General features: G+C 48.6%; 1 protein-coding gene across 1 annotated transcript in view; it reads right to left on the minus strand.

Annotated features, from left to right (window-relative positions):
• Nucleotides 1-6,071: 6,071 nt before the first annotated feature.
• Nucleotides 6,072-14,349, minus strand: part of MAN1A2 (mannosidase alpha class 1A member 2) — a 1,471,929-nt gene continuing 1,463,651 nt past the window's right edge. Inside the window, exon 13 of the mRNA XM_069635768.1 lies at nucleotides 6,072-6,891. Within this exon, the coding sequence (XP_069491869.1) occupies nucleotides 6,759-6,891 (133 nt within the window). The 3' untranslated portion in view covers nucleotides 6,072-6,758. The remainder of the gene's footprint in view (nucleotides 6,892-14,349) is intronic.

Genomic DNA, 14,349 nt, shown 5'->3' on the forward strand with positions numbered 1-14,349 from the left:
TGGGAGAAGTGGTGTGCTCTTGGCAGCTTCAGCTCGGTATACACCGAGTGCTGGGCTTTGGTGCAAGTATCGGATGGGTCGAGACCTTGTGTGCTGGTTATGTGTTTTTGCTGTGGTGTGGTAAAGTGCATGCAGATTGCTGGGAAAGAGATGGTTGTGTGACTTTTGTGTGGGTTGAAAGTCGAGGGTTGGGTTAGTGGGGTCTGTATCCTGATGTCAGGTACTTCTGGTTCCGTTCTGGCTGTATCCCTGTGGGTAGGGTTGTTGCTGGTTCCTTATGGGCCGTCTCGCTGTGGTGGTGCTGCGCTGATCCAGCTTTATCGTAGTGAGTATTGTATGGAGTGCCTACCATCTCCTACCATGGAGCAACAGGTGTGTCTGAACCTTTTCTTCGGGTGTGGAACTGGGTTGGTACTATCTATTCTCTTGTTGTCTCCTGCCATGGCTATCTTTAAGTTGGTTCTTTGGTTTCCGTGGGGTGACTTCCTTGGAAGATTTCCTTGTTAAATATTATTTTCCTTGTAAAATAATATTTAACAACCTTTAATACAGTTTATTTAAGAATCCAGAAGAAAATAGGGAGGTATAACATCACTAGCATTTGTGCTTCGTTCAGGTCAGGAATTCTGCCTCCTTCACAGCCACAGAGGACCAGACCACCATCTCAGGCATTGCGCAAACTCCCAGACTATGGGTGGGAGAGGGCCTGGTGTCTTCAAGTCATCCTCCATGGGTTCCATGTGAAAATGTTACCTACAAAAAGGCAGACATTACATATGGTAGCCGGGAAAAGGCTTTTAGTTTTGGGGACAACCCTGCAAACCCCAAACCCATTATACCGAACAAGGGGAACAGGGGACATCCCTGCAACCCTTGTTCGGTATAATGGAGACACTTCTACCATGCTAGACTGTGCAAAAACAGCCTTTTCCCAGCGAGTATATGTAATGACTGCCTTTTTGTTGACAACATTTTCACTGGATACGCCTCCATGGTATCCCATCCACAAACCTCTTTACCCAAACATCGGTCAAACCAACCTGAGTTAAGGCAGACTCCAACTAGAAGGGGTTGCGAGAAGCCCCATACAATTCTCCCGGAGACACTGGGACTACTGCAGGTCTCATCCAGCTGTCCCTCTTCTGGGCCAGTCACCCCATCACTATTATCTCTCAAACATCTATTGAAGGGAATGGCTCCTAAAGCTACCTTGTGGAACTCATGATTGGGTCGCAGACCATAATTGCCTCACCACCATCACCGCCAATACAGCCATGCCATGGACAGATCACAATTGTATTGAATTCACTCTACCCATTACTGATGGCCACAAATCTCTCACCCATGCCCCCGCAGCCAAAGTGAGAAGCTCCAAGAAGCTCAATGAGGAGAACCTTCGCCCATACCTTAATACCCATGAGCTAGCCCCCCCTTTTTCCAATGATCCCAATACGCTAGCAGACATTTATAAGGACACTCTCACTAAAGCCATTAATGCAATAGTTCCACTTGAATGCAAAAAAGAAAAGAAATCATTACCCTCCAACTCTTGGTTCACTGAAGAACTACAGTCCTTGCGCTCTTGCAAAAGAGAGGCACTAAAAAACGGGCAAAATATCCCAAGTGACAGTGCTAAAAACTGCTTTAACTTAATCTCCCATCAATAAACAGCAGCCATCACCAAAGCGAAAGCCAACACATTTAATACACACATTTCTAATGCCAAATCTCATCAAAAAGAAATTTTCACCATCTTCAACTAGCTCATCTCACCACCAAACATCCGAGACAAAATCATCAAAGATGAAGCCTGGTGTGCCAGTATTCAATCAGCCATGCTAAACAAAATCGAAATTCAGCATCACTGCAAAGACCTGCCTCCTCACCTTAGGCCTAAGCAAACCAATTCTACTCCCGCCTCAACTAACTCCACTAAACCCGTCTTCACCTTCAGTGACATCACTGAATCAGACGTAAGGAACCTCCTCAAAAACCTCAAACCCTCTATGTGTAAAGGAGACATATGTCCTTCTAAGCTCATCAAGGACTACGCAGACAGTCTCGCACATCTCCCGACGGCCTTCATTAATGCTTCATTTAGAACAAGCATTATCCCTGACAGCCTCAAAGAGGCCTGGGTCAGCCCCCTTCTAAAAAAAGCCTACCCTCGACCCTCTACAACCAAATAACTACCAACCCATAAAAACCATGCGTTTCCTCCTTAAAATACTGGATAAAGCCACCCACAGCCAGATCCAACACTTCCTGGAAACCCACTCTATCCTCGGGACAAGACAATCTGGTTTCCAAAAAGGATACAGCACTGAAACAGCCATGGTGGACTTAAAGAATCAGATCACCCAAATCATGGACAAAGGCAAGCCAGCCCTACTGTTACTCCTTGACCTCTCGACTGCTTTCGATCTGGTGGACCACAAGACCCTCACATCGCAATTTACCCACTCAGCCAACTTATCTAAAGAAGCAGCTCTCTGGGTCACCTCCTTCCTCGAAGGCAGAGCAATTAAGGTTTTCTCAAATAGCAAAAGCTTCACCTACCACCATCCACTGCGGAGTCCCACAGGGCTCCTGCACAGAACCTACATTATACTACTTGTTCACGAAGCCTCTCTTCGACGAGCTCGACTCACATGTTATCGTGTACACTAATTACGTTGACGATACTCAGGTACTTTTACCTCTCTCTGCCTCATACCACAAAGACGCAGAGGCACTTCACACAATTTACTTCACCATCCAGGCCTGGATGGTGGTCAATGGCCGTTGCCTCAATGGAGATAAGACCAAAATAATTATACTAGGTCAAAAAAATACTCTAGCCAAACTTGATAAACTGTACGCCAACTTTTCCATTGACAATACTATCATCCCTGTGTCGACATCTGTCAAGACCCTGGGAGTCTACATAGACTCCACACTATCCATGACTAGACAGGGCAGCGCTATCACACCCTCATCCGCACATACTACCAAGTTCATTAACGCCATAAAACCATACTTATCCAAACCCAATTGTCTATCAATAGCCAGAGCAACTATTGGTGCTAAATTAGACTACTGCAATGCTCTACTAGCAGGCAGATTACAAGTCACGCAGAACAATGCACTTTGTGCAGCTTTAAGCATCCCAAAACAGGGAGCATATCTCACAACCTAGACAAGCAGCTTAATGGCTCCCGGTCAAAGAGCGAATCACCTTCAAAATCTTCACCCTCACACAGAAATGCCTCACTCTGTCTGCACCATCATACCTATCAGAGACAATTACCAAATCCTCCTCTACCCGACCCACTAGAACACAATACACCAACCAACTTCACATCCCACGAATCAATAGGGCCAAAGCTGGCGGCCTAGTCTTACCCTACATTGCTGCCAAATCTTGGAACGCTCTTCCCACAGACATTAGAGCAGAAAACTCGCTTCTTACCTTCCGAAGAAAACTTAAAGCCTCACTTTCTGTATTGTAAATTGCAAATGCTTTTATCTAACTAACTATAAATTGTCTGTAAAAATAGCAACTACACTGTAAATTGCAAATGTTCATGTATCTGTAACTAAGAACTGTCTGTAACAAGCGCCACGATGCCCGTGGGCTGTTCCACGCTCTACAAATCTGAATAAATAAATAAATGATGACAATGCAAAATCCCATGGAAAAAAATTGCCTGAAGAGGGACTATAACAGAGGATTCAATCCCATGGAAGCAAAGCACGCAATGGGAAATCCAGACGTGTCACCAGACAATGGTTATCGGCGGGCTCAGCATCAGGCAGGTTCATTAATAGAAACAATTGACTGGTCCTTAATAGTGTGTCAAGGTTAGTACTCTGGTCTCATCAAGAGAGGATGGAACCCCTCTCAGCCTGGGGTGGGAGGCATACCCGGGGGAAATACAGTGTCAGTCCTACTCCAGAGGAGGACAGTGGCAGATGACGCGGACCCAATTCTCCCGCCCTTGCCAGCCTGTTTGTGTCCAGTAGCACTTTGTCTTACATCATGCCTCAAATACAAGTTGCTTGCCAGTTTCCTTTTAATTTTTCTGGAGTCAAAGTACATGATCTGAGTCAAGGCAATCAGCTGCAACAGAGAGCACCCCTCAAGAGCCACCTGCTGTTATCATCACGACAGTAGAGGACTGAACCGACCGAGCGACAGCATTCTTCCAGTGTCCCTTGCTGCATGTGTTCCACCACCGGAGAGAGAGAGAGACACAGCATTACAGCTCCTTAACAGCTGCAATATAAGCGGTGCAATGCTCCCCAGTGCAGGTGGCAAACACCTGCAGCCATCGATCTGCTCCTATACCACCAGGGACTAAACAGAGCACAGACCCCCACACACCCATATGCACTTACCCAAGGACAGCCCAGAACAAGGCCCCATAATACGAACTTGGATATTCTACTCTCTGGCCCGCCATCAATTTGCCATGGCAGGCCCGTAAGGAGAAAAGGGGCAGGGCTTGACCTGCTGTTTAACATCTTTGCTGCTTGTAGCACCTCCCGGGTTGTAAAGGCACGGCCAGATTTGTCAGGGCAAGTGATCCAATCACATGAGGAGGGGGGGCATAAAGAGGTGCGAGTGAGGTCAGAGGAGGAGGTAGCAGACCAATGGGCCAGCAGGTGGGGGCCATTTCTGGAGAAGGTGATGTATTGGTTAGTGTGCGCATGTTTTACTGCATTGTGAGTGTATGTGTGAGAGTAACGAGTATGGCTAGAAGAGAAAGTGTAGGTAGTATATGTGAAGTGCGTCTGTGAGTGAAGGGAGGGTGTTTGTGTAGAAAGGTGGGTGGAGTCATAATGGTAGTGTGGAGGAGGGAGTTCTGCTGCCTCCTGCCGAGGAGGGAGTTGCCGTGCTGCCGAGGAGGGAGTTGCCGTGCTGCCGAGGAGGGAGTCGTAGTGCTGAGGAGGGAATAGGGGTATCAAGAAGGAACTAGTGACATTAAAGGGTAGAGGCGGGGCTGAGAGAGAAAGGGAGAGAGAGAGAGGAAGGGAGAGAGAGAGAGAGCGCAAGACATTGGAGGGGAGAGGACGACACAGGGAGTAGAAGAAAGAAGGAGGGTGAAGTCGAAGGGGGGAGGGTAGTAAGAAGGGAAGGAGAGAACTGCAAGAGCGAGATGGGAGACTGTTGGGCCCTGTGTCTGCAAGACACAATCCCATTCCCCATTACACCACTTAACTCTTGATAAATTAGGAAGTCTCCAAGGGAGTTCAGATAGAGACAGCGTTCAGCCTTTAAACATAGTATTATTGAGAACTTAGACAGTACAGTGCAATCTGGCATACATACTGACATGAGGGAGGTGAAGTGTTTACATATTATACACTACTAGGTGGAATTCTAATAGGAGTGCAGAGCTGGGCGCTGTAGCCCAGCTTATGTAGGAGGCACCCTAAAATTGAACAGGGCAGACTCGGCAGTGAGGCCTTCGACACAGCCTGACCTGGCCTGGGATGACCTGTACTTGAACCTAGCCAAATGAATGGAATTCAGTCAGCCTTTCTTTTCCTCCAGCCCCCCTCTCTCACTGTGACTAACTAGACATGTCCATTGTATCTACTTGCTGTCAGAGAGGAGGGAAGAAGGTCATGTTTTCAGTGACACACACTACCCTGAACCAATGATAGCTCAGGATGTGACTGTTACCCCTCAGGTGCTTCGTAACAGGGCATACTGTGTTGCAAGTGAAGTTCCCCAAACATACCTTCTTTGGACAAAGAAATACCTTGTTACAAATAGCACCAGCATTAAATCTGGCTACATACCTACCTAGCCCAGCTGCCACCTCAACACTAAAGTCGCCATGCAGTCCCCCCACCGCCAAAATCCACCATTATGTCTCCAACCTTCTTGCCGGTGTGACATCTCTCTATAACAATACATTGGAAGGGTGTGTACCTGTCCTCAGGGTTAAGGGGTGAAAACTAGCAGAATGGAACAGTTGGTTAGAGGAGGGGGGGGCATAGCAATACAATAGGGTGGGCTTCTTCAGGGAGGGCAGGATTCAATCAATATAACATAAGGCTAAGAGACGTGTACGCCAGTATACTGGAATGAAGACTTTATTGAAACGCCGCTGTAGAAAAGAAAAAGAATCAAGCGCATTGGACAGGTAATCGGGACATTCCTGTGCACCTCGGAGCCCCTCCGCAACAGCGGTTGCTGGGCGGCAACGGGGCTGCCCATCATATTCTTTCATTTTCTAAATTATAATTGGTTGCTGTCATTGTTGTTTTGCTCATGCCGCTAAGATTATCAAAGTGAAAGAGAAAGAAAGACATGTAGGTGGACTCTTGTCTGCCAAATCTGGCACCAGTTGACGATGCGCTGCAGAAAGCAACCAAGAGTTTAGAGGAATGAACCTCAAGTCTCTGACCGCCAAGAGGTCCTTTGGAAATGCTGTCCCAGTCTTTCAAACGGCCTCTGTACATACTGTGCCTTCCACAAGAAGTAGTGAGTTCACCTCCCGTCAAACATACCTCTCGCGAGGTCTTGGGGGGCTATCAGCCTCGTACCAGTTTGGTCAAGTTAAAAATATATGGAATCATTTTTTGATGTTTTTCTGCCATGGCTTAAGAACCTGATGTGACCTGCCGAGCCTTTTCCCCACGCACCCAGAGCCTGGCATGTTGGTGAATGCCCCGGCGCGTCCCCTCAAGCGGCTGGCCCGCTGTGGTCCATGTCAACAAACGGGTCCAGAGAACATCTATCCCTTGTCTGCCACCAGAGGTTCCTATCGAGACGTTGGGTTTCCTGAAAGAGTAGTGTTTGCCAGGTGGAGGACGGGCAGGGGGTGTGCCTCAGTGTTGAAGACCCAGCTGTCCAATGGGAGAAGATCATCACTGGAAAAGAGTAGGTACAAATATCTAGGGAGAAACACAAACACAGAAGAATTATACAAGAGCTCTGGTTGTTAAATGCTTATTTTCAATAAAAACCACAAAAAACATAAATAGGCAGTCTTCAAGTGCTAGGCGACTACTAAGAAAACCACTTCCAATAAATATCTATAAACTCCTGGCTGACAAACTACATGGGTGCTAATGGCGATATGCCCCTCGGGGGCAGGCTGACGCAGTCCCGGGGCATATTGCCTCAATAAATATCGAAAAATACATTATTTGGGCCTTCAAGCGGTGCAGGGCTCCTAAGAAAAACGCTTCCAATAAATGTCTATGAACTCCTGGTTCACGAACTACTCATGAACTCGACACTCAGAACCAAGGTTTACAAATAGCGAGGGGTGTGGGAATATCTAGTCCCGCCATTTGCAAACAAGAAAAAGACACTTGAGGAGTTTTCTTACTAACTATTGCATATTATTTTACTGTTACAAAATATCTAAAAACCATTGGCCTATAGTGGACACCCCTGAGGCCACCAAAGCATTTCGCCCATTAACAGGGCTTTCTCCAGGCTCAATGATATTAAGGAAAGACACAGTTTATGTTGGTACACTAAAGCAACCCTTGCGACTTGTACTTTACTTAATGAAACTGGATCAAAGTACAATTGCTTCGCCGATTCACCTGGCACAGCCAAATTTATATCTTGCAGCATTTAATCTCCATTGGGAAGTTCGCACAAAGGAATCAAAGATTTGAAATATAGAGGTCTGTTGTGCACTTTTATGTCAATATTCATGACCACATTTTTCCTTTACAGACAAGTGGCAACACCTTTGCTTTCCACAATACGAGTCTTGCTTGCACTTCCCGCCTCCTCCCCCAGAGATTGTGAACTTGAACATATGCAGATTGGTAATGAAATGTGACCTGAACCTGCTTTTTCAATGTCCTGAAGATGACCCAGTAGAAACCAACGACATTCCACTGCTGAAATTAGGGTTGGAAAGGGTTCATTTTCAATGACTATGTGTAGTGCATGAATGCACGCCACATGGGATGAAAGGATTTGGTTCAGGGGGTGATTGAGGGTTCAACATTTGAGCTCATCAACATTTTCACTTTGAAACCCTTTGAGACGGTCCAGCATAGGACAGTGTTAGGCTAGACAGATTCTACAGCTCCCGATCACAGCGGGTTCATCTTCATCACAATAAGATACGTCAAGTGCAGGGACGTCATCTTCCTTACGGCGTTACTGAGGGGACGGGGAAATGGTACGGAGAGATACCCTCTATACCACACACAACACTGACAATTGATAAAGACGGTCTATCTTCTTGTGGGCTTTCCCCTATTTTCAATTGGGGAAGAAGCTGAAAAGCCGATCGATCTATGGGAAACTGGTTACAATGTGGTTAGCAGTATTGCAAGTGAACGGTGTGCACACATTAGTGTGTTGAATGGTAAGGGAGGGAGGGGTAACCAGTTTCCCATAGATAGAGAGGCAACTGATAAGGATGACAACAATTGCCCTTACACCAGTGAACTAAAACTGCATACCTTTGGCTCTATAATGATTGGGGGGAGGCTTGAGGAAAGCGGGGAGTCTGGTGTGCAATCATTCAATGGGACCAGGTGATTGGCAACATCTCAGCGGCAAACATATTAACCAGCTGAGGTATCTTACTACGGTCACAGTGTAATGGGTAACTGCGGAGGGCACTCCCCAGCTTAGCCTGGGTGATTGTCATAAAGTGCGCAGTCCACCAGGTTTTGGTGGGGCTTCAGGTCTAATGGTCACCAGCGTTGTGTGCAGCGCTTTATAGAAGCACTGAAGTACTCAGATGAAATAGAATTTGTAAATTACATTTAAAGTGCCCTCCCCTTGAGGCGGTCACTAACAGCTGTTATTACCTTCTGCAGTGACACTTTTTTTCCACCGTGTAAAGGATGAAAGGCTGACACGTGTACCTTGGGAAATGGGATTTTTAAGAAGTTTGCAAACTTCGCACATATTGTAATTGTGAAGAAATGTTTCTTTTTAAAGCTGGATACTAGTAGCGCATAGGGTGGCGCAGAGGATAGGGTAAAGTCACAGTGGACTATCGAGTCCACCACTGCAGAGCTTGCGTCTTTGCAATAAATGGATTCCTCGCAATGGCATTTCTATTGATATCACTCGCATTCACCAACCCATGCTAACCCAGGCACATGCCCGATAACTCATTGCCATGAGTCTCTCTGCATGGACACATGATTAGCTGCGGTGCGCTGCAGCTCTAAGTGATGCAAACCACCCACAAAGCGCTCTCTCTGCTCCCTGGTCCCCTCTACGCCTTTACCTTAATGCCAGTGATGCTGTCCATGTGCAGCACTAACTGTTCTTCCTGGACGTCCCCTCTACACCTTTACCATAATGCCAGTGATCCTGTCCATGTGCAGCCTTGACTGTTCTTCCTGGACGTCCCCTCTACACCTTTACCTTCATGCCAGTGATCCTGTCCATGTGGCGCACTGACTGTTCTTCCTGGACTTCCCCTCTACACCTTTACCTTAATGCCAGTGATCCTGTCCATGTGCAGCACTGACTGTTCTTCCTGGACGTCCCCTCTACACCTTTACCTTCATGCCAGTGATCCTGTCCATGTGGCGCACTGACTGTTCTTCCTGGACGCCCCCTCTACACCTTTACCATAATGCCAGTGATGCTGTCCATGTGGCGCACTAACTGTTCTACCTGGACGTCCCCTCTACACCTTTACCATAATGCCAGTGATCCTGTCCATGTGCAGCCTTGACTGTTCTTCCTGGACGTCCCCTCTACGCCTTTACCTTAATGCCAGTGATCCTGTCCATGTGGCGCACTGACTGTTCTTCCTGGACGTCCCCTATACACCTTTACCTTAATGCCAGTGATGCTGTCCATGTGCAGCCTTGACTGTTCTTCCTGGACGCCCCCTCTACACCTTTACCATAATGCCAGTGATGCTGTCCATGTGGCGCACTGACTGTTCTTCCTGGACGTCCCCTCTACACCTTTACCTTAATGCCAGTGATGCTGTCCATGTGCAGCCTTGACTGTTCTTCCTGGACGCCCCCTCTACACCTTTACCATAATGCCAGTGATGCTGTCCATGTGGCGCACTGACTGTTCTTCCTGGACGTCCCCTCTACACCTTTACCATAATGCCAGTGATCCTGTCCATGTGCAGCCTTGACTGTTCTTCCTGGACGTCCCCTCTACACCTTTACCTTCATGCCAGTGATCCTGTCCATGTGGCGCACTGACTGTTCTTCCTGGACGTCCCCTCTACACCTTTACCTTAATGCCAGTGATGCTGTCCATGTGCAGCCTTGACTGTTCTTCCTGGACGTCCCCTCTACACCTTTACCATAATGCCAGTGATGCTGTCCATGTGGCGCACTGACTGTTCTTCCTGGACGTCCCCTCTACACCTTTACCATAATGCCAGTGATCCTGTCCATGTGCAGCCTTGACTGTTCTTCCTGGACGTCCCCTCTACACCTTTACTTTAATGCCAGTGATGCTGTCCATGTGCAGCACTGACTGTTCTTCCTGGACGTCCCCTCCATACCTTTACCTTAATGCCAGTGATGCTGTCCATGTGCAGCCTTGACTGTTCTTCCTGGACGTCCCCTCTACACCTTTACCTTCATGCCAGTGATCCTGTCCATGTGCAGCACTGACTGTTCTTCCTGGACGTCCCCTCTACACCTTTACCATAATGCCAGTGATGCTGTCCATGTGGCGCACTGACTGTTCTTCCTGGACGTCCCCTCTACGCCTTTACCTTAATGCCAGTGATGCTGTCCATGTGGCGCACTGACTGTTCTTCCTGGACGTCCCCTCTACGCCTTTACCTTAATGCCAGTGATCCTGTCCATGTGGCGCACTGACTGTTCTTCCTGGACGTCCCCTCTACGCCTTTACCATAATGCCAGTGATCCTGTCCATGTGCAGCCTTGACTGTTCTTCCTGGACTTCCCCTCTACACCTTTACCTTAATGCCAGTGATGCTGTCCATGTGGCGCACTGACTGTTCTTCCTGGACGTCCCCTCTACGCCTTTACCTTAATGCCAGTGATCCTGTCCATGTGGCGCACTCACTGTTCTTCCTGGACGTCCCCTCTACGCCTTTACCTTAATGCCAGTGATCCTGTCCATGTGCAGCACTGACTGTTCTTCCTGGACGTCCCCTCTACGCCTTTACCTTAATGCCAGTGATCCTGTCCATGTGGCGCACTCACTGTTCTTCCTGGACGTCCCCTCTACGCCTTTACCTTAATGCCAGTGATCCTGTCCATGTGGCGCACTCACTGTTCTTCCTGGACGTCCCCTCTACGCCTTTACCTTAATGCCAGTGATCCTGTCCATGTGCAGCACTGACTGTTCTTCCTGGACGTCCCCTCTACGCCTTTACCTTAATGCCAGTGATGCTGTCCATGTGGCGCACTGACTGTTCTTCCTGGACGTCCCCTCTACGCCTTTACCTTAATGCCAGTGATCCTGTCCATGTGGCGCACTGACTGTTCTTCCTGGACGTCCCCTCTACACCTTTACCTTCATGCCAGTGATCCTGTCCATGTGGCGCACTGACTGTTCTTCCTGGACGTCCCCTCTACACCTTTACCTTCATGCCAGTGATGCTGTCCATGTGGCGCACTGACTGTTCTTCCTGGACGTCCTCTATATGCCTTTCCATTAGTGCCAGTGATCCTGTCCATGTGCAGCATTGACTGTGCCAGAGGCGCCCCTTCTATGCCCGCCTCTTGGTGCCAGGGACCCCGTCCATGTGCTGCTCTGGTGCTCCCACCTGGATTGCCTTTCCCTTAATGCTTAAAACTTTTTTCACAACCCGAAAATAACGCAAAATACTGTTTTTTTATTTGGGTGGGGGTCCGCTCCCACTCACTGTTTCCCTGGGTCTATAACCCCACCCTAACCCCCTTCTGATATATTTTAAATAAAACATTCGGTATTTGTCGCTAATTTAGGGTCATTTACAAAGTTGTTTGTTATTCCAAATTGGTTATCACTTTTTACCAACAATTGAAGGAATAGCGCACTTCTCCTCATGCTCCCACTCCACTGATCCCACACCTGGTGTGTGTGTGTGAGGGATGCTTGCAATCATGCACCCTGCCATGTGTGGGAGAGAAGCTTGTATTGTTGCAGAGTGGCCCTATTTTGTGCATGCACCATGGCTACAGTTTGCCCTCCGGCAACTTGTACTTCACCTGTGCTGTTTCACGGGGATTGGGAGGAGTTTGCATTGTTGCAGAGTGGATCCTATTTTGTGCATGCACCATGGCTACAGTTTGCCCTCCGGCAACTTGTGCTTCACCTGTGTTTCAAGGGGAGTGGGGGGAGCTAGCATTGCTGCAGAGTGGACCCTATTTTGTGCATGCACCATGGCTAGAGTTTGCCCTCTGGCAGCTGGTACTTCACCTGTGCCGTTTTACGGGGTTGGGGGAAGCTTGCATTGTTGCAGCGGACCCATATTTTGTGCATGCACATTGGCTAGAGTTTGCCCTCCGGCAGCTTGTACTTCACCTGTGCTGTTTCACGTGGGCTGGCAGGAGCTTGCATTGTTGCAGAGTGGACCCTATTTTGTGCATGCACCATGGCTAGAGTTCGCCCGCTGGCAGCTTATACTTCACCTGTGCTGTGGGGAGCTTGTATTGTTGCAGAGTGGCCCTATTTTGTGCATGCACCATGGCTACAGTTTGCCCTCCGGCAACTTGTACTTCACCTGTGCTGTTTCACGGGGATTGGGAGGAGTTTGCATTGTTGCAGAGTGGATCCTATTTTGTGCATGCACCATGGCTACAGTTTGTGTACCCTATTTTGTGCACGCACCATGGCTACAGTTTGCCCTCCGGCAACTTGTGCTTCACCTGTGTTTCAAGGGGAGTGGGGGGAGCTAGCATTGCTGCAGAGTGGACCCTATTTTGTGCATGCACCATGGCTAGAGTTTGCCCTCTGGCAGCTGGTTCTTCACCTGTGCCGTTTTACGGGGTTGGGGGAAGCTTGCATTGTTGCAGCGTACCCATATTTTGTGCATGCACATTGGCTAGAGTTTGCCCTCCGGCAGCTTGTACTTCACCTGTGCTGTTTCACGTGGGCTGGCAGGAGCTTGCATTGTTGCAGAGTGGACCCTATTTTGTGCATGCACCATGGCTACAGTTTGTGGTCCCTATTTTGTGCACGCACCATGGCTACAGTTTGCCCTTTGGCAGCTTGTACTTCAACTGTGCTGTTTCATGGGAAGTGGGGGGAGCTTGCATTGTTGCAGAGTGGAACCTATTTTGTGCACGCACCATGGCTACAGTTTGCCCTTTGGCAGCTTGTACTTCACCTGTGCTGTTTCACAGGAAGTGGGGGGAGCTTGTATTGTTGCAGAGTGGACCCTATTTTGTGCATGCACCATGGCTAGAGTTTGCCCTCCGGCAGCTTGTACTTCACCTGTGCTGTTTCACGTGGCTGGCGGGAGCTTGCATTGTTGCAGAGTGGCCCTATTTTGTGCATGCACCATGGCTACAGTTTGCCCTCCGGCAACTTGTGCTTCACCTGTGTTTCATGAGGAGTGGGGGGAGCTAGCATTGCTGCAGAGTGGACCCTATTTTGTGCATGCACCATGGCTAGAGTTTGCCCTCTGGCAGCTGGTACTTCACCTATGCCGTTTTACGGGGGGTGGGGGAAGCTTGCATTGTTGAAGCGTACCCATATTTTGTGCATGCACATTGGCTAGAGTTTGCCCTCTGGCAGCTTGTACTTCACCTGTGCTGTTTGACGTGGGCTGGCAGGAGCTTGCATTGTTGCAGAGTGGACCCTATTTTGTGCATGCACCATGGCTACAGTTTGTGGTCCCTATTTTGTGCACGCACCATGGCTACAGTTTGCCCTTTGGCAGCTTGTACTTCACCTGTGTTTCAAGGGGAACGGGGGGAGCTAGCATTGCCGCAGAGTGGACCCTATTTTGTGCATGCACCATGGCTAGAGTTTTCCCTCCAGAAGCGTGTACTTCACCTGTGCTGTTTCACAGGGGGTGAGGGGACCTTGCATTGTTGCAGAGTGGACCCTATTGTGTGCATGCACCATGGCTAGAGTTTGCACGCCTGCAGCTTGTACTTCACCTGCGATGTTTCACGGGAGGGAAGCTTGCATTGTCGGACACTGTATTGCATTGGTTGTGGGTGTGTGAGGGATGCTTGGCCTGCTGCAAATTAGGCGAGTAGCTGGGTCTTTTATGGTTAACAGTAGAATGAGACCATCAGTGACATGCACCCCCCCCCCCGCTCCTCCCCCCCGGAGGTGGGCACACACACTGTCATCACGCGTGTCCTGCTGCAATGTCACAATCACAGTCAGGGTGCATTGTCCTATGGGGGATGGGCAGATATAGGCTCTGTAGGATTTCTAGAGTTTGAAAGTAAGGACATTATTTAATTGTA

This window comes from Ambystoma mexicanum, chromosome 7p (assembly GCF_040938575.1).
Source record: "Ambystoma mexicanum isolate Mex_15411 chromosome 7p, UKY_AmexF1_1, whole genome shotgun sequence".
NCBI lineage: Eukaryota > Metazoa > Chordata > Amphibia > Caudata > Ambystomatidae > Ambystoma > Ambystoma mexicanum.